The 20,071-nt window shown below is 58.9% G+C and overlaps 1 protein-coding gene across 2 annotated transcripts in view; it reads right to left on the bottom strand.

Annotated features, from left to right (window-relative positions):
- LOC133357301 (plastin-3-like) overlaps positions 1 to 20,071 on the bottom strand; it is an 86,092-nt gene that overhangs the window by 24,131 nt on the left and 41,890 nt on the right. For both annotated transcript variants that reach the window (XM_061575180.1, XM_061575181.1), the window contains exon 11: positions 16,772 to 16,850. In XM_061575180.1, coding sequence (XP_061431164.1) covers positions 16,772 to 16,850 — 79 coding nt within the window. The remainder of the gene's footprint in view (positions 1 to 16,771; positions 16,851 to 20,071) is intronic.

Raw genomic sequence — 20,071 nt, 5'->3', positions numbered from 1 at the left:
TGTCTCTCCCTCTCATGGGTTCGAGCCCTGGGTCTGGGTCTCTCTCTCTCTCTCATGGGTTCTAGCCCTGGGTCTGGGTGTCTCTCTCTCTCTCTCATGGGTTCGAGCCCTGGGTCTGGGTCTCTCTCCCTCTCATGGGTTCGAGCCCTGGGTCTGGGTGTCTCTCCCTCTCATGGGTTCGAGCCCTGGGTCTGGGTGTCTCTCTCCCTCTCATGGGTTCGAGCCCTGGGTCTGGGTGTCTCTCTCTCTCATGGGTTCGAGCCCTGGGTCTGGGTGTCTCTCTCCCTCTCATGGGTTCGAGCCCTGGGTCTGGGTGTCTCTCTCTCTCATGGGTTCGAGCCCTGGGTCTGGGTCTCTCTCTCTCTCTCATGGGTTCGAGCCCTGGGTCTGGGTGTCTCTCTCCCTTTCATGGGTTCGAGCTCTGGGTCTGGGTGTCTCTCTCCCTCTCATGGGTTCGAGCCCTGGGTCTGGGTGTCTCTCTCTCCCTCTCATGGGTTCGAGCCCTGGGTCTGGGTGTCTCTCTCTCCCTCTCATGGGTTCGAGCCCTGGGTCTGGGGTCTCTCTCTCTCTCTCTCATGGGTTCGAGCCCTGGGTCTGGGGTCTCTCTCTCTCTCTCTCATGGGTTCGAGCCCTGGGTCTGGGTCTCTCTCTCCCTCTCATGGGTTCGAGCCCTGGGTCTGGGTGTCTCTCTCCCTCTCATGGGTTCTAGCCCTGGGTCTGGGTGTCTCTCTCCCTCTCATGGGTTCTAGCCCTGGGTCTGGGTGTCTCTCCCTCTCATGGGTTCTAGCCCTGGGTCTGGGTGTCTCTCTCCCTCTCATGGGTTCTAGCCCTGGGTCTGGGTGTCTCTCCCTCTCATGGGTTCTAGCCCTGGGTCTGGGTGTCTCTCTCCCTCTCGTTGGTTCGAGCCCTGGGTCTGGGTGTCTCTCTCTCTCTCATGGGTTCGAGCCCTGGGTCTGGGTGTCTCTCTCCCTCTCATGGGTTCTAGCCCTGGGTCTGGGTGTCTCTCTCTCTCTCATGGGTTCGAGCCCTGGGTCTGGGTGTCTCTCTCCCTCTCATGGGTTCTAGCCCTGGGTCTGGGTGTCTCTCTCTCTCTCATGGGTTCGAGCCCTGGGTCTGGGTGTCTCTCTCCCTCTCGTTGGTTCGAGCCCTGGGTCTGGGTGTCTCTCTCTCTCTCATGGGTTCGAGCCCTGGGTCTGGGTGTCTCTCTCCCTCTAATGGGTTCGAGCCCTGGGTCTGGGTGTCTCTCTCCCTCTCATGGGTTCTAGCCCTGGGTCTGGGTGTCTCTCTCCCTCTAATGGGTTCGAGCTCTGGGTCTGGGTGTCTCTCTCCCTCTCATGGGTTCTAGCCCTGGGTCTGGGTGTCTCTCTCCCTCTCATGGGTTCGAGCCCTGGGTCTGGGTGTCTCTCTCTCCCTCTCATGGGTTCGAGCCCTGGGTCTGGGTGTCTCTCTCCCTCTCATGGGTTCGAGCCCTGGGTCTGGGTGTCTCTCTCCCTCTCATGGGTTCTAGCCCTGGGTCTGGGTGTCTCTCTCCCGCTCATGGGTTCGAGCCCTGGGTCTGGGTGTCTCTCTCCCTCTCATGGGTTCTAGCCCTGGGTCTGGGTGTCTCTCTCCCTCTCATGGGTTCGAGCCCTGGGTCTGGGTGTCTCTCTCCCTCTCATGGGTTCGAGCCCTGGGTCTGGGTGTCTCTCTCCCTCTCATGGGTTCGAGCCCTGGGTCTGGGTGTCTCTCTCCCTCTCAGGGTTCGAGCCCTGGGTCTGGGTGTCTCTCTCTCTCTCTCATGGGTTCGAGCCCTGGGTCTGGGTGTCTCTCTCTCCCTCTCATGGGTTTGAGCCCTGGGTCTGGGTGTCTCTCTCTCTCTCATGGGTTCGAGCCCTGGGTCTGGGTGTCTCTCTCTCCCTCTCATGGGTTCGAGCCCTGGGTCTGGGTGTCTCTCTCCCTCTCATGGGTTCTATCCCTGGGTCTGGGTGTCTCTCTCCCTCTCATGGGTTCGAGCCCTGGGTCTGGGTGTCTCTCTCCCTCTCATGAGTTCGAGCCCTGGGTCTGGGTGTCTCTCTCCCTCTCATGAGTTCGAGCCCTGGGTCTGGGTCTCTCTCTCCCTCTCATGGGTTCTAGCCCTGGGTCTGGGTGTCTCTCTCTCTCTCATGGGTTCGAGCCCTGGGTCTGGGTGTCTCTCTCTCATGGGTTCGAGCCCTGGGTCTGGGTGTCTCTCTCCCTCTCATGGGTTCGAGCCCTGGGTCTGGGTGTCTCTCTCCCTCTCATGGGTTCGAGCCCTGGGTCTGGGGTCTTTCTCTCCCTCTCATGGGTTCGAGCCCTGGGTCTGGGTGTCTCTCTCTCCCTCTCATGGGTTCGAGCCCTGGGTCTGGGGTCTCTCTCTCTCTCTCATGGGGTCGAGCCCTGGGTCTGGGTGTCTCTCTCTCCCTCTCATGGGTTCGAGCCCTGGGTCTGGGGTCTCTCTCTCTCTCTCATGGGTTCGAGCCCTGGGTCTGGGGTCTCTCTCTCTCTCTCATGGGTTCGATCCCTGGGTCTGGGTCTCTCTCTCCCTCTCATGGGTTCGAGCCCTGGGTCTGGGTGTCTCTCTCCCTCTCATGGGTTCTAGCCCTGGGTCTGGGTGTCTCTCCCTCTCATGGGTTCTAGCCCTGGGTCTGGGTGTCTCTCTCCCTCTCATGGGTTCTAGCCCTGGGTCTGGGTGTCTCTCCCTCTCATGGGTTCTAGCCCTGGGTCTGGGCGTCTCTCTCCCTCTCGTTGGTTCGAGCCCTGGGTCTGGGTGTCTCTCTCTCTCTCATGGGTTCGAGCCCTGGGTCTGGGTGTCTCTCTCCCTCTCATGGGTTCTAGCCCTGGGTCTGGGTGTCTCTCTCTCTCATGGGTTCGAGCCCTGTGTCTGGGTGTCTCTCTCCCTCTAATGGGTTCGAGCCCTGGGTCTGGGTGTCTCTCCCTCTCATGGGTTCGAGCCCTGGGTCTGGGTCCCTCTCTCCCTCTCATGGGTTCTAGCCCTGGGTATGGGTGTCTCTCTCCCTCTCATGGGTTCTAGCCCTGAATCTGGGTCTCTCTCTCCCTCTCATGGGTTCTAGCCCTGGGTCTGGGTCTCTCTCCCTCTCATTGGTTCTAGCCCTGGGTCTGGGTGTCTCTCTCCCTCTCATGGGTTATAGCCCTGGGTCTGGGTCTCTCTCTCCCTCTCATGGGTTCGAGCCCTGGGTCTGGGTGTCTCTCTCCCTCTCATGAGTTCTAGCCCTGGGTCTGGGTTTCTCTCCCTCTCATGGGTTCGAGCCCTGGGTCTGGGTGTCTCTCTCCCTCTCATGGGTTCTAGCCCTGGGTCTGGGTGTCTCTCTCCCTCTCATGAGTTCTAGCCCTGGGTCTGGGTCTCTCTCTCCCTCTCATGGGTTCGAGCCCTGGGTCTGGGTGTCTCTCTCCCTCTCATGGGTTCTAGCCCTGGGTCTGGGTCTCTCTCCCTCTCATGGGTTCGAGCCCTGGGTCTGGGTCTCTCTCTCCCTCTCATGGGTTATAGCCCTGGGTCTGGGTGTCTCTCTCCCTCTTATGGGTTATAGCCCTGGGTCTGGGTCTCTCTCTCCCTCTCATGGGTTCGAGCCCTGGGTCTGGGTGTCTCTCTCCCTCTCATGGGTTCGAGCCCTGGGTCTGGGTGTCTCTCTCCCTCTCATGGGTTCTAGCCCTGGGTCTGGGTGTCTCTCTCCCTCTCATGGGTTCGAGCCCTGGGTCTGGGTGTCTCTCTCCCTCTCATGGGTTCTAGCCCTGGGTCTGGGTGTCTCTCTCCCTCTCATGGGTTCGAGCCCTGGGTCTGGGTGTCTCTCTCCCTCTCATGGGTTCGAGCCCTGGGTCTGGGTGTCTCTCTCCCTCTCATGGGTTCGAGCCCTGGGTCTGGGTGTCTCTCTCCCTCTCAGGGTTCGAGCCCTGGGTCTGGGTGTCTCTCTCTCTCTCATGGGTTCGAGCCCTGGGTCTGGGTGTCTCTCTCCCTCTCATGGGTTCTAGCCCTGGGTCTGGGTGTCTCTCTCCCTCTCATGGGTTCGAGCCCTGGGTCTGGGTGTCTCTCTCCCTCTCATGGGTTCGAGCCCTGGGTCTGGGTGTCCTCTCTCCCTCTCATGGGTTCGAGCCCTGGGTCTGGGTCTCTCTCTCCCTCTCATGGGTTCGAGCCCTGGGTCTGGGTGTCTCTCTCTCTCTCATGGGTTCGAGCCCTGGGTCTGGGTGTCTCTCTCCCTCTCATGGGTTCGAGCCCTGTGTCTGGGTGTCTCTCTCCCTCTCATAGGTTCTAGCCCTGGGTCTGGGTGTCTCTCTCCCTCTCATAGGTTATAGCCCTGGGTCTGGGTGTCTCTCTCTCTCTCATGGGTTCGAGCCCTGGGTCTGGGTGTCTCTCTCCCTCTCATGGGTTCGAGCCCTGGGTCTGGGTGTCTCTCCCTCTCATGGGTTCGAGCCCTGGGTCTGGGTGTCTCTCTCCCTCTCATGGGTTCTAGCCCTGGGTCTGGGTGTCTCTCTCCCTCTCATGGGTTCTAGCCCTGGGTCTGGGTCTCTCTCTCTTAATGGGTTCTAGCCCTGGGTATGGGTGTCTCTCTCTCTCTCTCTCATGGGTTCGAGCCCTGGGTCTGGGTGTCTCTCTCTCTCTCTCTCTCTCATGGGTTCGAGCCCTGGGTCTGGGTGTCTCTCTCTCTCTCATGGGTTCGAGCCCTGGGTCTGGGTGTCTCTCTCCCTCTCATGGGTTCTAGCCCTGGGTCTGGGTGTCTCTCTCCCTCTCATGGGTTCTAGCCCTGGGTGTCTCTCTCTCTCTCATGGGTTCGAGCCCTGGGTCTGAGTGTCTCTCTCCCTCTCATGGGTTCGAGCCCTGGGTCTGGGTGTCTCTCTCCCTCTCATGGGTTCGAGCCCTGGGTCTGGGTGTCTCTCTCTCTCTCATGGGTTCGAGCCCTGGGTCTGGGTGTCTCTCTCCCTCTCATGGGTTCGAGCCCTGGGTCTGGGTGTCTCTCTCCCTCTCATGGGTTCGAGCCCTGGGTCTGGGTGTCTCTCTCTCTCTCATGGGTTCGAGCCCTGGGTCTGGGTGTCTCTCTCCCTCTCATGGGTTCGAGCCCTGGGTCTGGGTGTCTCTCTCCCTCTCATGGGTTCTGGCCCTGGGTGTCTCTCTCTCTCTCATGGGTTCGAGCCCTGGGTGTCTCTCTCTCTCTCATGGGTTCGAGCCCTGGGTCTGGGTGTCTCTCTCCCTCTCATGGGTTCGAGCCCTGGATGTCTCTCTCTCTCTCATGGGTTCGAGCCCTGGGTGTCTCTCTCTCTCTCATGGGTTCGAGCCCTGGGTCTGGGTGTCTCTCTCTCTCTCATGAGTTCGAGCCCTGGGTCTGGGTCTCTCTCTCCCTCTCATGGGTTCGAGCCCTGGGTCTGGGTGTCTCTCTCCCTCTCATGGGTTCTAGCCCTGGGTCTGGGTCTCTCTCTCCCTCTCATGGGTTCGAGCCCTGGGTCTGGGTGTCTCTCTCTCTCTCATGGGTTCGAGCCCTGGGTCTGGGTGTCTCTCTCCCTCTCATGGGTTCGAGCCCTGGGTCTGGGTGTCTCTCTCTCTCTCTCATGGGTTCGAGCCCTGGGTCTGGGTGTCTCTCTCCCTCTCATGGGTTCTAGCCCTGGGTCTGGGTGTCTCTCTCCCTCTCATGGGTTCTAGCCCTGGGTCTGGGTCTCTCTCTCTTAGTGGGTTCTAGCCCTGGGTGTGGGTGTCTCTCTCTCTCTCTCTCATGGGTTCGAGCCCTGGGTCTGGGTGTCTCTCTCTCCCTCTCATGGGTTCTAGCCCTGGGTCTGGGTGTCTCTCTCTCATGGGTTCGAGCCCTGGGTCTGGGTCTCTCTCTCTCTCTCATGGGTTCGAGCCCTGGGTCTGGGTGTCTCTCTCCCTCTCATGGGTTCTAGCCCTGGGTCTGAGTGTCTCTCTCCCTCTCATGGGTTCTAGCCCTGGGTGTCTCTCTCTCTCTCATGGGTTCGAGCCCTGGGTCTGGGTGTCTCTCTCCCTCTCATGGGTTCGAGCCCTGGGTCTGGGTGTCTCTCTCCCTCTCATGGGTTCGAGCCCTGGGTCTGGGTGTCTCTCTCTCTCTCATGGGTTCGAGCCCTGGGTCTGGGTCTCTCTCTCTCTCTCATGGGTTCGAGCCCTGGGTCTGGGTGTCTCTCTCCCTCTCATGGGTTCGAGCCCTGGGTCTGGGTGTCTCTCTCCCTCTCATGGGTTCTAGCCCTGGGTCTGGGTGTCTCTCTCCCTCTCATGGGTTCTAGCCCTGGGTCTGGGTGTCTCTCTCTCTCTCTCATGGGTTCGAGCCCTGGGTCTGGGTCTCTCTCCCTCTCATGGGTTCGAGCCCTGGGTCTGGGTGTCTCTCCCTCTCATGGGTTCGAGCCCTGGGTCTGGGTGTCTCTCTCCCTCTCATGGGTTCGAGCCCTGGGTCTGGGTGTCTCTCTCTCTCATGGGTTCGAGCCCTGGGTCTGGGTGTCTCTCTCCCTCTCATGGGTTCGAGCCCTGGGTCTGGTGTCTCTCTCTCTCTCTCATGGGTTCGAGCCCTGGGTCTGGGTGTCTCTCTCCCTTTCATGGGTTCGAGCTCTGGGTCTGGTGTCTCTCTCCCTCTCATGGGTTCGAGCCCTGGGTCTGGGTGTCTCTCTCTCCCTCTCATGGGTTCGAGCTCTGGGTCTGGGTGTCTCTCTCCCTCTCATGGGTTCGAGCCCTGGGTCTGGGTGTCTCTCTCTCCCTCTCATGGGTTCGAGCCCTGGGTCTGGGTGTCTCTCTCTCCCTCTCATGGGTTCGAGCCCTGGGTCTGGGGTCTCTCTCTCTCTCTCATGGGTTCGAGCCCTGGGTCTGGGGTCTCTCTCCCTCTCATGGGTTCGAGCCCTGGGTCTGGGTGTCTCTCTCCCTTTCATGGGTTCGAGCCTTTGGGTCTGGGTGTCTCTCTCCCTCTCATGGGTTCGAGCCCTGGGTCTGGGGTCTCTCTCTCCCTCTCATGGGTTCGAGCCCTGGGTCTGGTGTCTCTCTCTCCCTCTCATGGGTTCGAGCCCTGGGTCTGGGTGTCTCTCTCTCCCTCTCATGGGTTCGAGCCCTGGGTCTGGGGTCTCTCTCTCTCTCTCTCATGGGTTCGAGCCCTGGGTCTGGGGTCTCTCTCTCTCTCTCTCATGGGTTCGAGCCCTGGTCTGGGTCTCTCTCTCCCTCTCATGGGTTCGAGCCCTGGGTCTGGGTGTCTCTCTCCCTCTCATGGGTTCTAGCCCTGGGTCTGGGTGTCTCTCTCCCTCTCATGGGTTCTAGCCCTGGGTCTGGGTGTCTCTCCCTCTCATGGGTTCTAGCCCTGGGTCTGGGTGTCTCTCTCCCTCTCATGGGTTCTAGCCCTGGGTCTGGGTGTCTCTCTCTCTCATGGGTTCTAGCCCTGGGTCTGGGTGTCTCTCTCCCTCTCGTTGGTTCGAGCCCTGGGTCTGGGTGTCTCTCTCTCTCTCATGGGTTCGAGCCCTGGGTCTGGGTGTCTCTCTCCCTCTCAATGGGTTCTAGCCCTGGGTCTGGGTGTCTCTCTCTCTCTGAGAACCTGGTTCAAGCCCTGGGTCTGGGTGTCTCTCTCTCTCTCAGAACCTGGGTTCTAGCCCTGGGTCTGGGTGTCTCTCTCTCTCTCAACCTGGGTTCCATCCCTGGGTCTGGGTGTCTCTCTCCCTCTCGTTGGTTCGAGCCCTGGGTCTGGGTGTCTCTCTCTCTCTCATGGGTTCGAGCCCTGGGTCTGGGTGTCTCTCTCCCTCTAATGGGTTCGAGCCCTGGGTCTGGGTGTCTCTCTCCCTCTCATGGGTTCTAGCCCTGGGTCTGGGTGTCTCTCTCCCTCTAATGGGTTCGAGCTCTGGGTCTGGGTGTCTCTCTCCCTCTCATGGGTTCTAGCCCTGGGTCTGGGTGTCTCTCTCCCTCTCATGGGTTCGAGCCCTGGGTCTGGGTGTCTCTCTCTCCCTCTCATGGGTTCGAGCCCTGGGTCTGGGTGTCTCTCTCCCTCTCATGGGTTCGAGCCCTGGGTCTGGGTGTCTCTCTCCCTCTCATGGGTTCTAGCCCTGGGTCTGGGTGTCTCTCTCCCGCTCATGGGTTCGAGCCCTGGGTCTGGGTGTCTCTCTCCCTCTCATGGGTTCTAGCCCTGGGTCTGGGTGTCTCTCTCCCTCTCATGGTTCGAGCCCTGGTCTGGGTGTACTCTCTCCCTCTCATGGGTTCGAGCCCTGGGTCTGGGTGTCTCTCTCCCTCTCATGGGTTCGAGCCCTGGGTCTGGGTGTCTCTCTCTCCCTCTCATGGGTTTGAGCCCTGGGTCTGGGTGTCTCTCTCTCTCTCATGGGTTCGAGCCCTGGGTCTGGGTGTCTCTCTCCCTCTCATGAGTTCGAGCCCTGGGTCTGGGTGTCTCTCTCCCTCTCATGAGTTCGAGCCCTGGGTCTGGGTCCTCTCCTCCCTCTCATGGTTCTAGCCCTGGGTCTGGGTGTCTCTCTCTTCTCTCATGGGTTCGAGCCCTGGGTCTGGGTGTCTCTCTCTCATGGGTTCGAGCCCTGGGTCTGGGTGTCTCTCTCCCTCTCATGGGTTCGAGCCCTGGGTCGGGTGTCTCTCTCCCTCTCATGGGTTCGAGCCCTGGGTCCTGGGGTCTCTCTCATCCTCTCATGGGTTCGAGCCCTGGGTCTGGGTGTCTCTCCTCCCTCTCATGGGTTCGAGCCCTGGGTCTGGGTGTCTCTCTCTCATGGGTTCGAGCCCTGGGTCCTGGGTGTCTCTCTCCCTCTCATGGGTTCGAGCCCTGGGTCTGGGGTCTCTCTCTCCCTCTCATGGGTTCGAGCCCTGGGTCTGGGGTCTCTCTCCCTCTCATGGGTTCGAGCCCTGGGTCTGGGTGTCTCTCTCCCTCTCATGGGTTCGAGCCCTGGGTCTGGGGTCTCTCTCTCCCTCTCATGGGTTCGAGCCCTGGGTCTGGGGTCTCTCTCTCCCTCTCATGGTTCGAGCCCTGGGTCTGGGTGTCTCTCTCCCTCTCATGGGTTCGAGCCCTGGGTCTGGGGTCTCTCTCTCCCTCTCATGGGTTCTAGCCCTGGGTCTGGGTCTCTCTCTCCCTCTCATGGGTTCTAGCCCTGGGTCTGGGTGTCTCTCTCTCTCTCATGGGTTCGAGCCCTGGGTCTGGGTGTCTCTCTCTCATGGGTTCGAGCCCTGGGTCTGGGTGTCTCTCTCCCTCTCATGGGTTCGAGCCCTGGGTCTGGGTGTCCTCTCTCCCTCTCATGGGTTTCGAGCCCTGGGTCTGGGTGTCTCTCTCTCTCTCATGGGTTCGAGCCCTGGGTCTGGGTGTCTCTCTCTCATGGTTCGAGCCCTGGGTCTGGTGTCCTCTCTCCCTCTCATGGGTTCGAGCCCTGGGTCCTGGGTGTCTCTCTCCCTCTCATGGTTCGAGCCCTGGGTCTGGGGTCTCTCTCTCCCTCTCATGGGTTCTAGCCCTGGGTCTGGGGTCTCTCTCTCTCTCTCATGGGTTCGAGCCCTGGGTCTGGGGTTCTCTCTCTCCCTCTCATGGGTTCGAGCCCTGGGTCTGGGGTCTCTCTCTCTCTCTCATGGGTTCGATCCCTGGGTCTGGGTCGCTCTCTCCCTCTCATGGGTTCGAGCCCTGGGTCTGTGTGTCTCTCTCCCTCTCATGGGTTCTAGCCCTGGGTCTGGGTGTCTCTCTCCTCTCATGGTTCGAGCCCTGGGTCGGGTGTCTCTTCTCCCTCTCATGGGTTCGAGCCCTGGGTCCTGGGTGTCTCTCTCCTCTCATGGGTTCGAGCCCTGGTCTGGGTGTCTCTCTCCCTCTCATGGGTTCGAGCCCTGGGTCTGGGTGTCTCTCTCCCTCTCATGGTTCGAGCCCTGGGTCTGGGGTCCTCTCTCCCTCTCATGGGTTCGAGCCCTGGGTCTGGGTCTCTCTCTCCTCTCATGGGTTCTAGCCCTGGGTCTGGGGTCTCTCTCTCTCTCTCATGGGTTCGAGCCCTGGGTCTGGGTGTCTCTCTCTCCCTCTCATGGGTTCGAGCCCTGGGGTCTGGGGTCTCTCTCTCTCTCTCATGGGTTCGATCCCTGGGTCTGGGTCTCTCTCTCCCTCTCATGGGTTCGAGCCCTGGGTCTGGGTGTCTCTCTCCCTCTCATGGGTTCTAGCCCTGGGTCTGGGTGTCTCTCCCTCTCATGGGTTCGAGCCCTGGGTCTGGGTGTCTCTCTCCCTCTCATGGGTTCGAGCCCTGGGTCTGGGTGTCTCTCCCTCTCATGGGTTCGAGCCCTGGGTCTGGGTGTCTCTCTCCCTCTCATGGTTCGAGCCCTGGGTCTGGGTGTCTCTCTCTCTCATGGGTTCGAGCCCTGGGTCTGGGTGTCTCTCTCCCTCTCATGGGTTCGAGCCCTGGGTCTGGGTGTCTCTCTCTCTCTCTCATGGGTTCGAGCCCTGGGTCTGGGTGTCTCTCTCCCTTTCATGGGTTCGAGCTCTGGGTCTGGGTGTCTCTCTCCCTCTCATGGGTTCGAGCCCTGGGTCTGGGTGTCTCTCTCTCCCTCTCATGGGTTCGAGCTCTGGGTCTGGGTGTCTCTCTCCCTCTCATGGGTTCGAGCCCTGGGTCTGGGTGTCCTCTCTCTCCCTCTCATGGGTTCGAGCCCTGGGTCTGGGTGTCTCTCTCTCCCTCTCATGGGTTCGAGCCCTGGGTCTGGGGTCTCTCTCTCTCTCTCATGGGTTCGAGCCCTGGGTCTGGGGTCCTCTCTCCCTCTCATGGGTTCGAGCCCTGGGTCTGGGTGTCTCTCTCCCTTTCAGGGTTCGAGCCTTTGGGTCTGGGTTGTCTCTCTCCCTCTCATGGGTTCGAGCCCTGGGTCTGGGGTCTCTCTCTCCCTCTCATGGGTTCGAGCCCTGGGTCTGGGTGTCTCTCTCTCCCTCTCATGGGTTCGAGCCCTGGGTCTGGGTGTCTCTCTCTCCCTCTCATGGGTTCGAGCCCTGGTCTGGGGTCTCTCTCTCTCTCTCTCATGGGTTCGAGCCCTGGGTCTGGGGTCTCTCTCTCTCTCTCTCATGGGTTCGAGCCCTGGGTCTGGGTCTCTCTCTCCCTCTCATGGGTTCGAGCCCTGGGGTCTGGGTGTCTCTCTCCCTCTCATGGGTTCTAGCCCTGGGTCTGGGTGTCTCTCTCCCTCTCATGGGTTCTAGCCCTGGGTCTGGGTGTCTCTCCCTCTCATGGGTTCTAGCCCTGGTCTGGGTGTCTCTCTCCCTCTCATGGGTTCTAGCCCTGGGTCTGGGTGTCTCTCCCTCTCATGGGTTCTAGCCCTGGGTCTGGGTGTCTCTCTCCCTCTCGTTGGTTCGAGCCCTGGGTCTGGGTGTCTCTCTCTCTCTCATGGGTTCGAGCCCTGGTCTGGGTGTCCTCTCTCCCTCTCATGGGTTCTAGCCCTGGGTCCTGGGTGTCTCTCTCTCTCTCATGGGTTCGAGCCCTGGGTCTGGGTGTCTCTCTCCCTCTCATGGGTTCTAGCCCTGGGTCTGGGTGTCTCTCTCTCTCTCATGGGTTCGAGCCCTGGGTCTGGGTGTCTCTCTCCCTCTCGTTGGTTCGAGCCCTGGGTCTGGGTGTCTCTCTCTCTCTCATGGGTTCGAGCCCTGGGTCTGGGTGTCTCTCTCCCTCTAATGGGTTTCGAGCCCTGGGTCTGGGTGTCTCTCTCCCTCTCATGGGTTCTAGCCCTGGGTCTGGGTGTCTCTCTCCCTCTAATGGGTTCGAGCTCTGGGTCTGGGTGTCTCTCTCCCTCTCGTGGGTTCTAGCCCTGGGTCTGGGTGTCTCTCTCCCTCTCATGGGTTCGAGCCCTGGGTCTGGGTGTCTCTCTCTCCCTCTCATGGGTTTCGAGCCCTGGGTCTGGGTGTCTCTCTCCCTCTCATGGGTTCGAGCCCTGGGTCTGGGTGTCTCTCTCCCTCTCATGGGTTCTAGCCCTGGGTCTGGGTGTCTCTCTCCCGCTCATGGGTTCGAGCCCTGGGTCTGGGTGTCCCTCTCCCTCTCATGGGTTCTAGCCCTGGGTCTGGGTGTCTCTCTCCTCTCATGGGTTCGAGCCCTGGGTCTGGGTGTCTCTCTCCCTCTCATGGGTTCGAGCCCTGGGTCTGGGTGTCTCTCTCCCTCTCATGGTTTCGAGCCCTGGTCTGGGTGTCTCTCTCTCCCTCTCATGGGTTTGAGCCCTGGGTCTGGTGTCTCTCTCTCTCTCATGGGTTCGAGCCTGGGTCTGGGTGTCTCTAGCCCTCTCATGATTCGAGCCCTGGGTCTGGGTGTCTCTCTCCCTCTCATGAGTTCGAGCCCTGGGTCTGGGGTCTCTCTCTCCCTCTCATGGGTTCTAGCCCTGGGTCTGGGTGTCTCTCTCCTCTCTTCATGGGTTTCTAGCCCTGGGTCTGGGTGTCTCCTCTCTCTCATGGTTTCGAGCCCTGGTCTGGGTGTCTCTCCCTCTCATGGGTTCGAGCCCTGGGTCTGGGTGTCTCTCTCCCTCTCATGGGTTCGAGCCTGGGTTGGGTGTCTCTTCCCTCTCATGGGTTCGAGCCCTGGTTCTGGGTGTCTCTCTCTCCCTCTCCTGGGTTCGAGCCCCGGGTTTTGGGTGCTCTCTCTCCCTCTCATGGGTTCGAGCCCTGGGTCTGGGTGTCTCTCTCCCCTCATGGGTTCGAGCCACTGGGTCTGGGTGTCTCTCTCCTCTCATGGGTTCGAGCCCTGGGTCTGGGTGTCTCTCTCTCCCTCTCATGGGTTCGAGCCCTGGGTCTGGGGTCTCTCTCTCCCTCTCATGGGTTCGAGCCCTGGGTCTGGGGTCTCTCTCCCTCTCATGGGTTCGAGCCCTGGGTCTGGGTGTCTCTCTCCCTCTCATGGGTTCTGAGCCCTGGGTCTGGGGTCTCTCTCTCCCTCTCATGGGTTCGAGCCTGGGTCTGGGGTCTCCTCTCCCTCTCATGGGTTCGAGCCCTGGGTCTGGGTTCTCTCTCCCTCTCATGGGTTCTAGCCCTGGTCTGGGGTCTCTCTCTCCCTCTCATGGGTCTAGCCCTGGGTCTGGGTGTCTCTCTCTCTCTCATGGGTTCGAGCCCTGGGTCTGGGTGTCTCTCTCTCATGGGTTCGAGCCCTGGGTCTGGGTGGTCTCTCTCCCTCTCAGGGTCGAGCCCTGGGTCTGGGTGGTCTCTCTACCCTCTCATGGGTTCGAGGCCCTGGGTCTGGGTGTCTACTCTCCTCTCTCATGGGTTCGGCCCCTGGGTCTGGGTGTCTCTCTCTCATGGGTTCGAGCCCTGGGTCTGGGTGTCTCTCTCCCTCGCATGGGTTTCGCGCCCTGGGTCGGGGTCTCTCGTCCCTCTCATGGGTTCGAGCCCTGGGTCCTGGGGTCTCTCTCTCCCTCTCAATGGGTTCTAGCCCTGGGTCTGGGGTCTCTCTCTCTCTCTCATGGGGTCGAGCCCTGGGTGCTGGGTGTCTCTCTCTCCCCTCTCATGGGTTCGAGCCCTGGGTCTGGGGTCTCTCTCTCTCTCTCATGGGTTCGATCCCTGGGTCTGGGTCTCTCTCTCCCTCTCATGGGTTCGAGCCCTGGGTCTGGGTGTCTCTCTCCCTCTCATGGGTTCTAGCCCTGGGTCTGGGTGTCTCTCCCTCTCATGGGTTCTAGCCCTGGGTCTGGGTGTCTCTCTCCCTCTCATGGGTTCTAGCCCTGGGTCTGGGTGTCTCTCCCTCTCATGGGTTCTAGCCCTGGGTCTGGGCGTCTCTCTCCCTCTCGTTGGTTCGAGCCCTGGGTCTGGGTGTCTCTCTCTCTCTCATGGGTTCGAGCCCTGGGTCTGGGTGTCTCTCTCCCTCTCATGGGTTCTAGCCCTGGGTCTGGGTGTCTCTCTCTCTCATGGGTTCGAGCCCTGTGTCTGGGTGTCTCTCTCCCTCTAATGGGTTCGAGCCCTGGGTCTGGGTGTCTCTCCCTCTCATGGGTTCGAGCCCTGGGTCTGGGTCCCTCTCTCCCTCTCATGGGTTCTAGCCCTGGGTCTGGGTGTCTCTCTCCCTCTCATGGGTTCTAGCCCTGGGTCTGGGTCTCTCTCCCTCTCATTGGTTCTAGCCCTGGGTCTGGGTGTCTCTCTCCCTCTCATGGTTATAGCCCTGGGTCTGGGTCTCTCTCCCTCTCATGGGTTCGAGCCCTGGGTCTGGGTGTCTCTCTCCCTCTCATGGGTTCTAGCCCTGGGTCTGGGTCTCTCTCTCCCTCTCATGGGTTCGAGCCCTGGGTCTGGGTGTCTCTCTCCCTCTCATGGGTTCGAGCCCTGGGTCTGGGTCTCTCTCTCCCTCTCATGGGTTATAGCCCTGGGTCTGGGTGTCTCTCTCCCTCTCATGGGTTATAGCCCTGGGTCTGGGTCTCTCTCTCCCTCTCATGGGTTCGAGCCCTGGGTCTGGGTGTCTCTCTCCCTCTCATGGGTTCGAGCCCTGGGTCTGGGTGTCTCTCTCCCTCTCATGGGTTCTAGCCCTGGGTCTGGGTGTCTCTCTCCCTCTCATGGGTTCGAGCCCTGGGTCTGGGTGTCTCTCTCCCTCTCATGGGTTCTAGCCCTGGGTCTGGGTGTCTCTCTCCCTCTCATGGGTTCGAGCCCTGGGTCTGGGTGTCTCTCTCCCTCTCATGGGTTCGAGCCCTGGGTCTGGGTGTCTCTCTCCCTCTCATGGGTTCGAGCCCTGGGTCTGGGTGTCTCTCTCCCTCTCATGGGTTCGAGCCCTGGGTCTGGGTGTCTCTCTCCCTCTCAGGGTTCGAGCCCTGGGTCTGGGTGTCTCTCTCTCTCTCATGGGTTCGAGCCCTGGGTCTGGGTGTCTCTCTCTCTCTCTCATGGGTTCGAGCCCTGGGTCTGGGTGTCTCTCTCTCCCTCTCATGGGTTTGAGCCCTGGGTCTGGGTGTCTCTCTCTCTCTCATGGGTTCGAGCCCTGGGTCTGGGTGTCTCTCTCCCTCTCATGGGTTCGAGCCCTGGGTCTGGGTCTCTCTCCCTCTCATGGGTTCTAGCCCTGGGTCTGGGTCTCTCTCTCCCTCTCATGGGTTCGAGCCCTGGGTCTGGGTGTCTCTCTCCCTCTCATGGGTTCTAGCCCTGGGTCTGGGTGTATCTCTCTCTCTCATGGGTTCGAGCCCTGGGTCTGGGTGTCTCTCTCCCTCTCATGGGTTCTAGCCCTGGGTCTGGGTGTATCTCTCTCTCTCATGGGTTCGAGCCCTGGGTCTGGGTCTCTCTCTCCCTCTCATGGGTTCGAGCCCTGGGTCTGGGTGTCTCTCTCTCTCTCATGGGTTCGAGCCCTGGGTCTGGGTGTCTCTCTCCCTCTCATGGGTTCGAGCCCTGGGTCTGGGTCTCTCTCTCCCTCTCATGGGTTTGAGCCCTGGGTCTGGGTGTCTCTCTCTCTCTCATGGGTTCGAGCCCTGGGTCTGGGTGTCTCTCTCCCTCTCATGGGTTCGAGCCCTGGGTCTGGGTGTCTCTCTCTCTCTCATGGGTTCGAGCCCTGGGTCTGGGTCTCTCTCTCCCTCTCATGGGTTCGAGCCCTGGGTCTGGGTGTCTCTCTCCCTCTCATGGGTTCTAGCCCTGGGTCTGGGTGTCTCTCTCCCTCTCATGGGTTCGAGCTCTGGGTCTGGGTGTCTCTCTGCTCGTACCCTGAGTCTCTCTCGCCCTCTGCTGGCTGAACTCAGAATCAGCAGCATCATCATCACCATCAACAGCATATTGATCACCATCGACAGCATATTGATCATCATCACCATCATCGTCAGGACCACCACTATCATCAGCATCATCAGCATCATCACCACCACCAAGGCAAAGATCCCCCGTATATCCTTAACAAACTTTTTGGGCAAGTGCTGTTAGCGAGTGGCATTTATGAAGGCCGGAACGGCACACGAGGGGGTGGGTGGCCAACACCACGCCCGTCCGCCTTTGTCTCACCAGTGGCGATGTTCCCTACACACTGCACCGGGTACTCATTTGAGGCTGAGTAGACCTAAGGGAGGCCTAGGACCGGTTCAGATAATCGTCACTACTGTTGGCCATGAGCGAACCTGGGTCGCCGGGTTCGTAGCGCAGCGTAGCGCTAACCGCTGCACCACCGCTCCCCACCACCATCATAAGCAGTAGCGGCATCACCACCACCATCACTGTCATCAGCAGTAGCACAATCATCATCACCACAACTATTATCATCAGCAGCGCATTCATCATCACTATCATCATCAGCAACACAATCACGATCACTATCATCATCAGCACAATCATTAACAACACCACTACCATCATCATCATCAGAAGCAGTACAATCATCATCACTATCATCATCAGCACAATCATTAACAACACCACTATCATCATCAGAAGCAGTACAATCATCATCACTATCATCATCAGCAGCACAATCATCATCACTATCATCATCAGCACCATTATCATCATCACCACTATCATCATCAGAAGCAGTACAATCATCATCACTATCGTCATCAAAAGCACAATCATCATCACCACCACCACTATCATCATCAGCACAATAATTAACACCACCACTATCATCATCAGCACAATCATTAACACCACCACTATCATCATCAGAAGCAGTGCAATCATCATCACTATCATCATCAGCAGCACAATCATCATCACTATTATCAAAAGCAGTACAACCATCATCACCAACCACGATCATCATCAGCACAATCATCATCACTATCATCAGCAGCAACACAATCATCAACACCACCCCACTCATCATCCATGGGGTCTAACAGAATGGGTATAACCCCTTAGTGAGTGAGGGTCCGCAGGTTTTGTTCCACTATGGAGAGACCGATGGACTGATCCCTGTCATGGGAACGTGGAATGTCCAGGCAGGAGGTCCTCCTCACCTGTACAGGTGGTTCACGTAGGGATTCACTCCCTGCGAGTTCATCCAGTTTCGGAACGTCCGCTCTTCCCTAGTCTCTCCTGCAAATGTCATCATCAGCAACATCATCATCATCAGCAACATCATCATCAGCAACATCATCATCAGCAGCGGCATCATGATCAGCAGCAGCAGCTTTGCCAGACTCGGCAGTAGCATCAATAACAATGGCAGCGTTATTATCATCAACGTCATCATCAGCTGCAGGAGTATCGTCATCAGCTGCAGGATCATCATCATCATCAGCTGCAGCATGAGCAGAATTGAGAAGACCTTTGGCCAAATTATGCAAAGACAAAGATCCCCCGTGTAGCCTTAACAGATCGTAAGGTCAAGTGCTGTTAGCGAGTAGCACCTATGAAGGCTGGCACGGCACACGAGGGGGTGGGTGGCCAGTACTACACGCACGAATGCTGACACACACACACACGCTCACACACACACACACTGACACACACACACGCACGCACGCTGACACACACACACACGCGCACACACACACACACGCTGACACACACACACACTGACACACACACACTGACACTCTGACACACACACGCTGACACACACACACGCACTCGCTGACACACTGACACACACACACACACACGCTGACACACACACACTGACACCCACACACACACGCTGACACACACACACGCACGCTGACACACACACACACACGCTGACACACACACACGCTGACACACACACGCACGCTGACACACACACACTGACACACACACACACACGCTGACACACACACGCACGCTGACACACACACACACTGACATACACACACACACACGCTGACACACACACACACACACGCTGACACACACACGCACGCTGACACACACACACACACACTGACACACACACACACATGCTGACACACACACACACGCTGACACACACACACGCACACACACACGCACGCTGACACCCACACACACACGCTGACACACACACACTGACACCAACACACACACACGCTGACACACACACGCACGCTGATACACACACACTGACAAACACACAACAACAACAACAACCGCCATTCGCCACTAAGTGGCGGTGACGTCACCACGATGCTTGTGCCAGGCCAAGTGCACCTTGAGGCCACGTGAAGTGTCGAACGCCCGCTGGCAGGAGGTCACGGGGCAGACCCAGGTGCCACGGGTCGACTGACCGAGATGACCGAGATGACTGGCTGATGCACCACCTGTGCCCCCTACTGTACCAACTTGCTGTGCTTTAGCCACCCGGCGCTCCGCTCGTTGTTGTGAGCGTCGCTCCTCCGCCCTCCGTTGTTGTTGGAGGGCGACTGCCTCCAACTGCCCAGTAGCGTCCTTCACGAGCCTCCTCCACTGAGGCCGATCTTGACACCGCTGGTACCAGTCATCGGCAAGTCCACTCAGCTCCACGTCCTCCTGTACCACATCACTCCATCTCTTCTCCAGCCCGTGCCGCGCCCGTCTAGCCCCCTCGATCCGGCCGAACAAAAGCTGTTTAGGCATGCGGTGGCTGGGCATGCGGGCTACATGACCCAGCCAACGCAGCCTTGCCTGCCGGAGGAGCTCACTGATGGGACTTTGCCCAGATCTTTCAAGGATTTGTGAGCTCCTCACACAATCCAGCCTGGTTAAACCCAGGATGGATCGTAGGCAGGCCAGCCTAAATGTTTCCAACCGGCGAAGATGCTCCACTAGGGGGGTCCACGTTTCGCAAGCGTAGAGAAGGGAGGGAATGACCGTGGCCGAGAAGACCTGAAGCTTCGTGCGGAGCGACAGACCAGGTAGCTTCCACACAGCGTTACGCAACCGATGAAAAGATATTGCCGCTCGACTGATTCGGAGTGAGACCTCTGCTGATAAACTGGAGCCGGTCATAAGCACACTGCCCAGGTATGGGAAACTCTCCACTCTCTCCACAACTGCCCCATCACCAATTGGGAGTTGTGGGGGTGGAGTGTCCGATGGTACAAAATACCCAGGCAGGTGCTTAGTTTTGGTGGGGCTGATGGTAAGGCCCCACCTCTTAGTGGCACGCTCCAGTCTCAGCAGCAGCGTCTCCAACTCCTCTTCTGAATGAGCAGCTATTACCAAATCATCGGCATACATAACGTGGTTGACCAATAGGGAGCCATCCCTTGATCGCACCCGGGCATCGATCAGCCTCCCATTATATCTGTACCAAATGGAAATTCCCCCGGTACAAGCTATTGAAGGCTTCACGAACTACGCGGTCAAAATAGATGTTAAATAATGTGGGAGCCAGAGGACATCCCTGTCGCACCCCAAGGTGTACAGGGAAAGGCTCCGACTCCCGGCCACGTAGTTTTACCCGGGCCCGCTCACCATCATGAAGGTCCTTAATGATCGTGAGCAGAGGGTCAGGGACTCCGAAAGCACGAAGAACAACCCAGAGCCCAGTCCTACTGATGGTATCATAGGCCTTGACCAGGTCAATAAAGCAGAGATGTAGGTCTTTTTGGAATTCCCTACACCTCTGCTGTAGCAGACGGACAGAAAATATGGCATCTGTGCAGGACCGCCCTTTCCTGAAACCGCATTGGGGCTCCGCAAGCCTCTCCTCAGCGTGCCTAGCAAGGCGATGTTGAATAATCCTTGCCAGGACCTTACCCGGCACACTGAGGAGTGAGATGCCCCTGTAGTTGTTGCAGTCGGTACGGTCCCCCTTCTTAAAGAGGGGGACCACCAGGGCATCCTTCCAGTCCTGCGGAACCCGTCCAGTGGTCCAGACTGTTGTTATGATGTCATATAGGGCAGTCTGTGCACAAACGCCACCCTCCCTCAGCATTTCGCTTGGGAGATCATCTCTGCCTGGTGCCTTCCCTGGTCTCAGACTCCGGATCGCCCTCAGTACTTCCTCAACAGCTGGCACCTCAGCCAGCCACTCACAGGGGGTGACCTTTCGATTTAAAGCTTTCGTGACTGCAGGGATTTATCTTCTTGGTTCTTTCGGTAAAGTCACGTAGAAGGGAAGTAATAAAATAATAAAAATAAAACATAATAAAACAATTCTCACGACGTTTCGGCCACAACGCAAGCAGCCGTCCTCAGGTGAAAACCAGGTCCGTCGAGGCGACAGAGTCTGAATGAAACAGCACACGAGCTTGGAGCATATATATAAGCTGGGCGCATTGACAAATGAATTTGCATATCAAAAGGAATTTAGCATATTTATGGGAAATGCAGGAATGTGATTAGTCCTGCATATGCATGTGCATTATGCAGGA

Source organism: Lethenteron reissneri, chromosome 57 (assembly GCF_015708825.2).
Source record: "Lethenteron reissneri isolate LAM-NWPU_2019-01 chromosome 57, ASM1570882v1, whole genome shotgun sequence".
Taxonomy (NCBI): domain Eukaryota; kingdom Metazoa; phylum Chordata; class Hyperoartia; order Petromyzontiformes; family Petromyzontidae; genus Lethenteron; species Lethenteron reissneri.
Note: the sequence above shows the minus strand (reverse complement) of the source record. Positions and strands in the feature narration are given on the sequence as shown.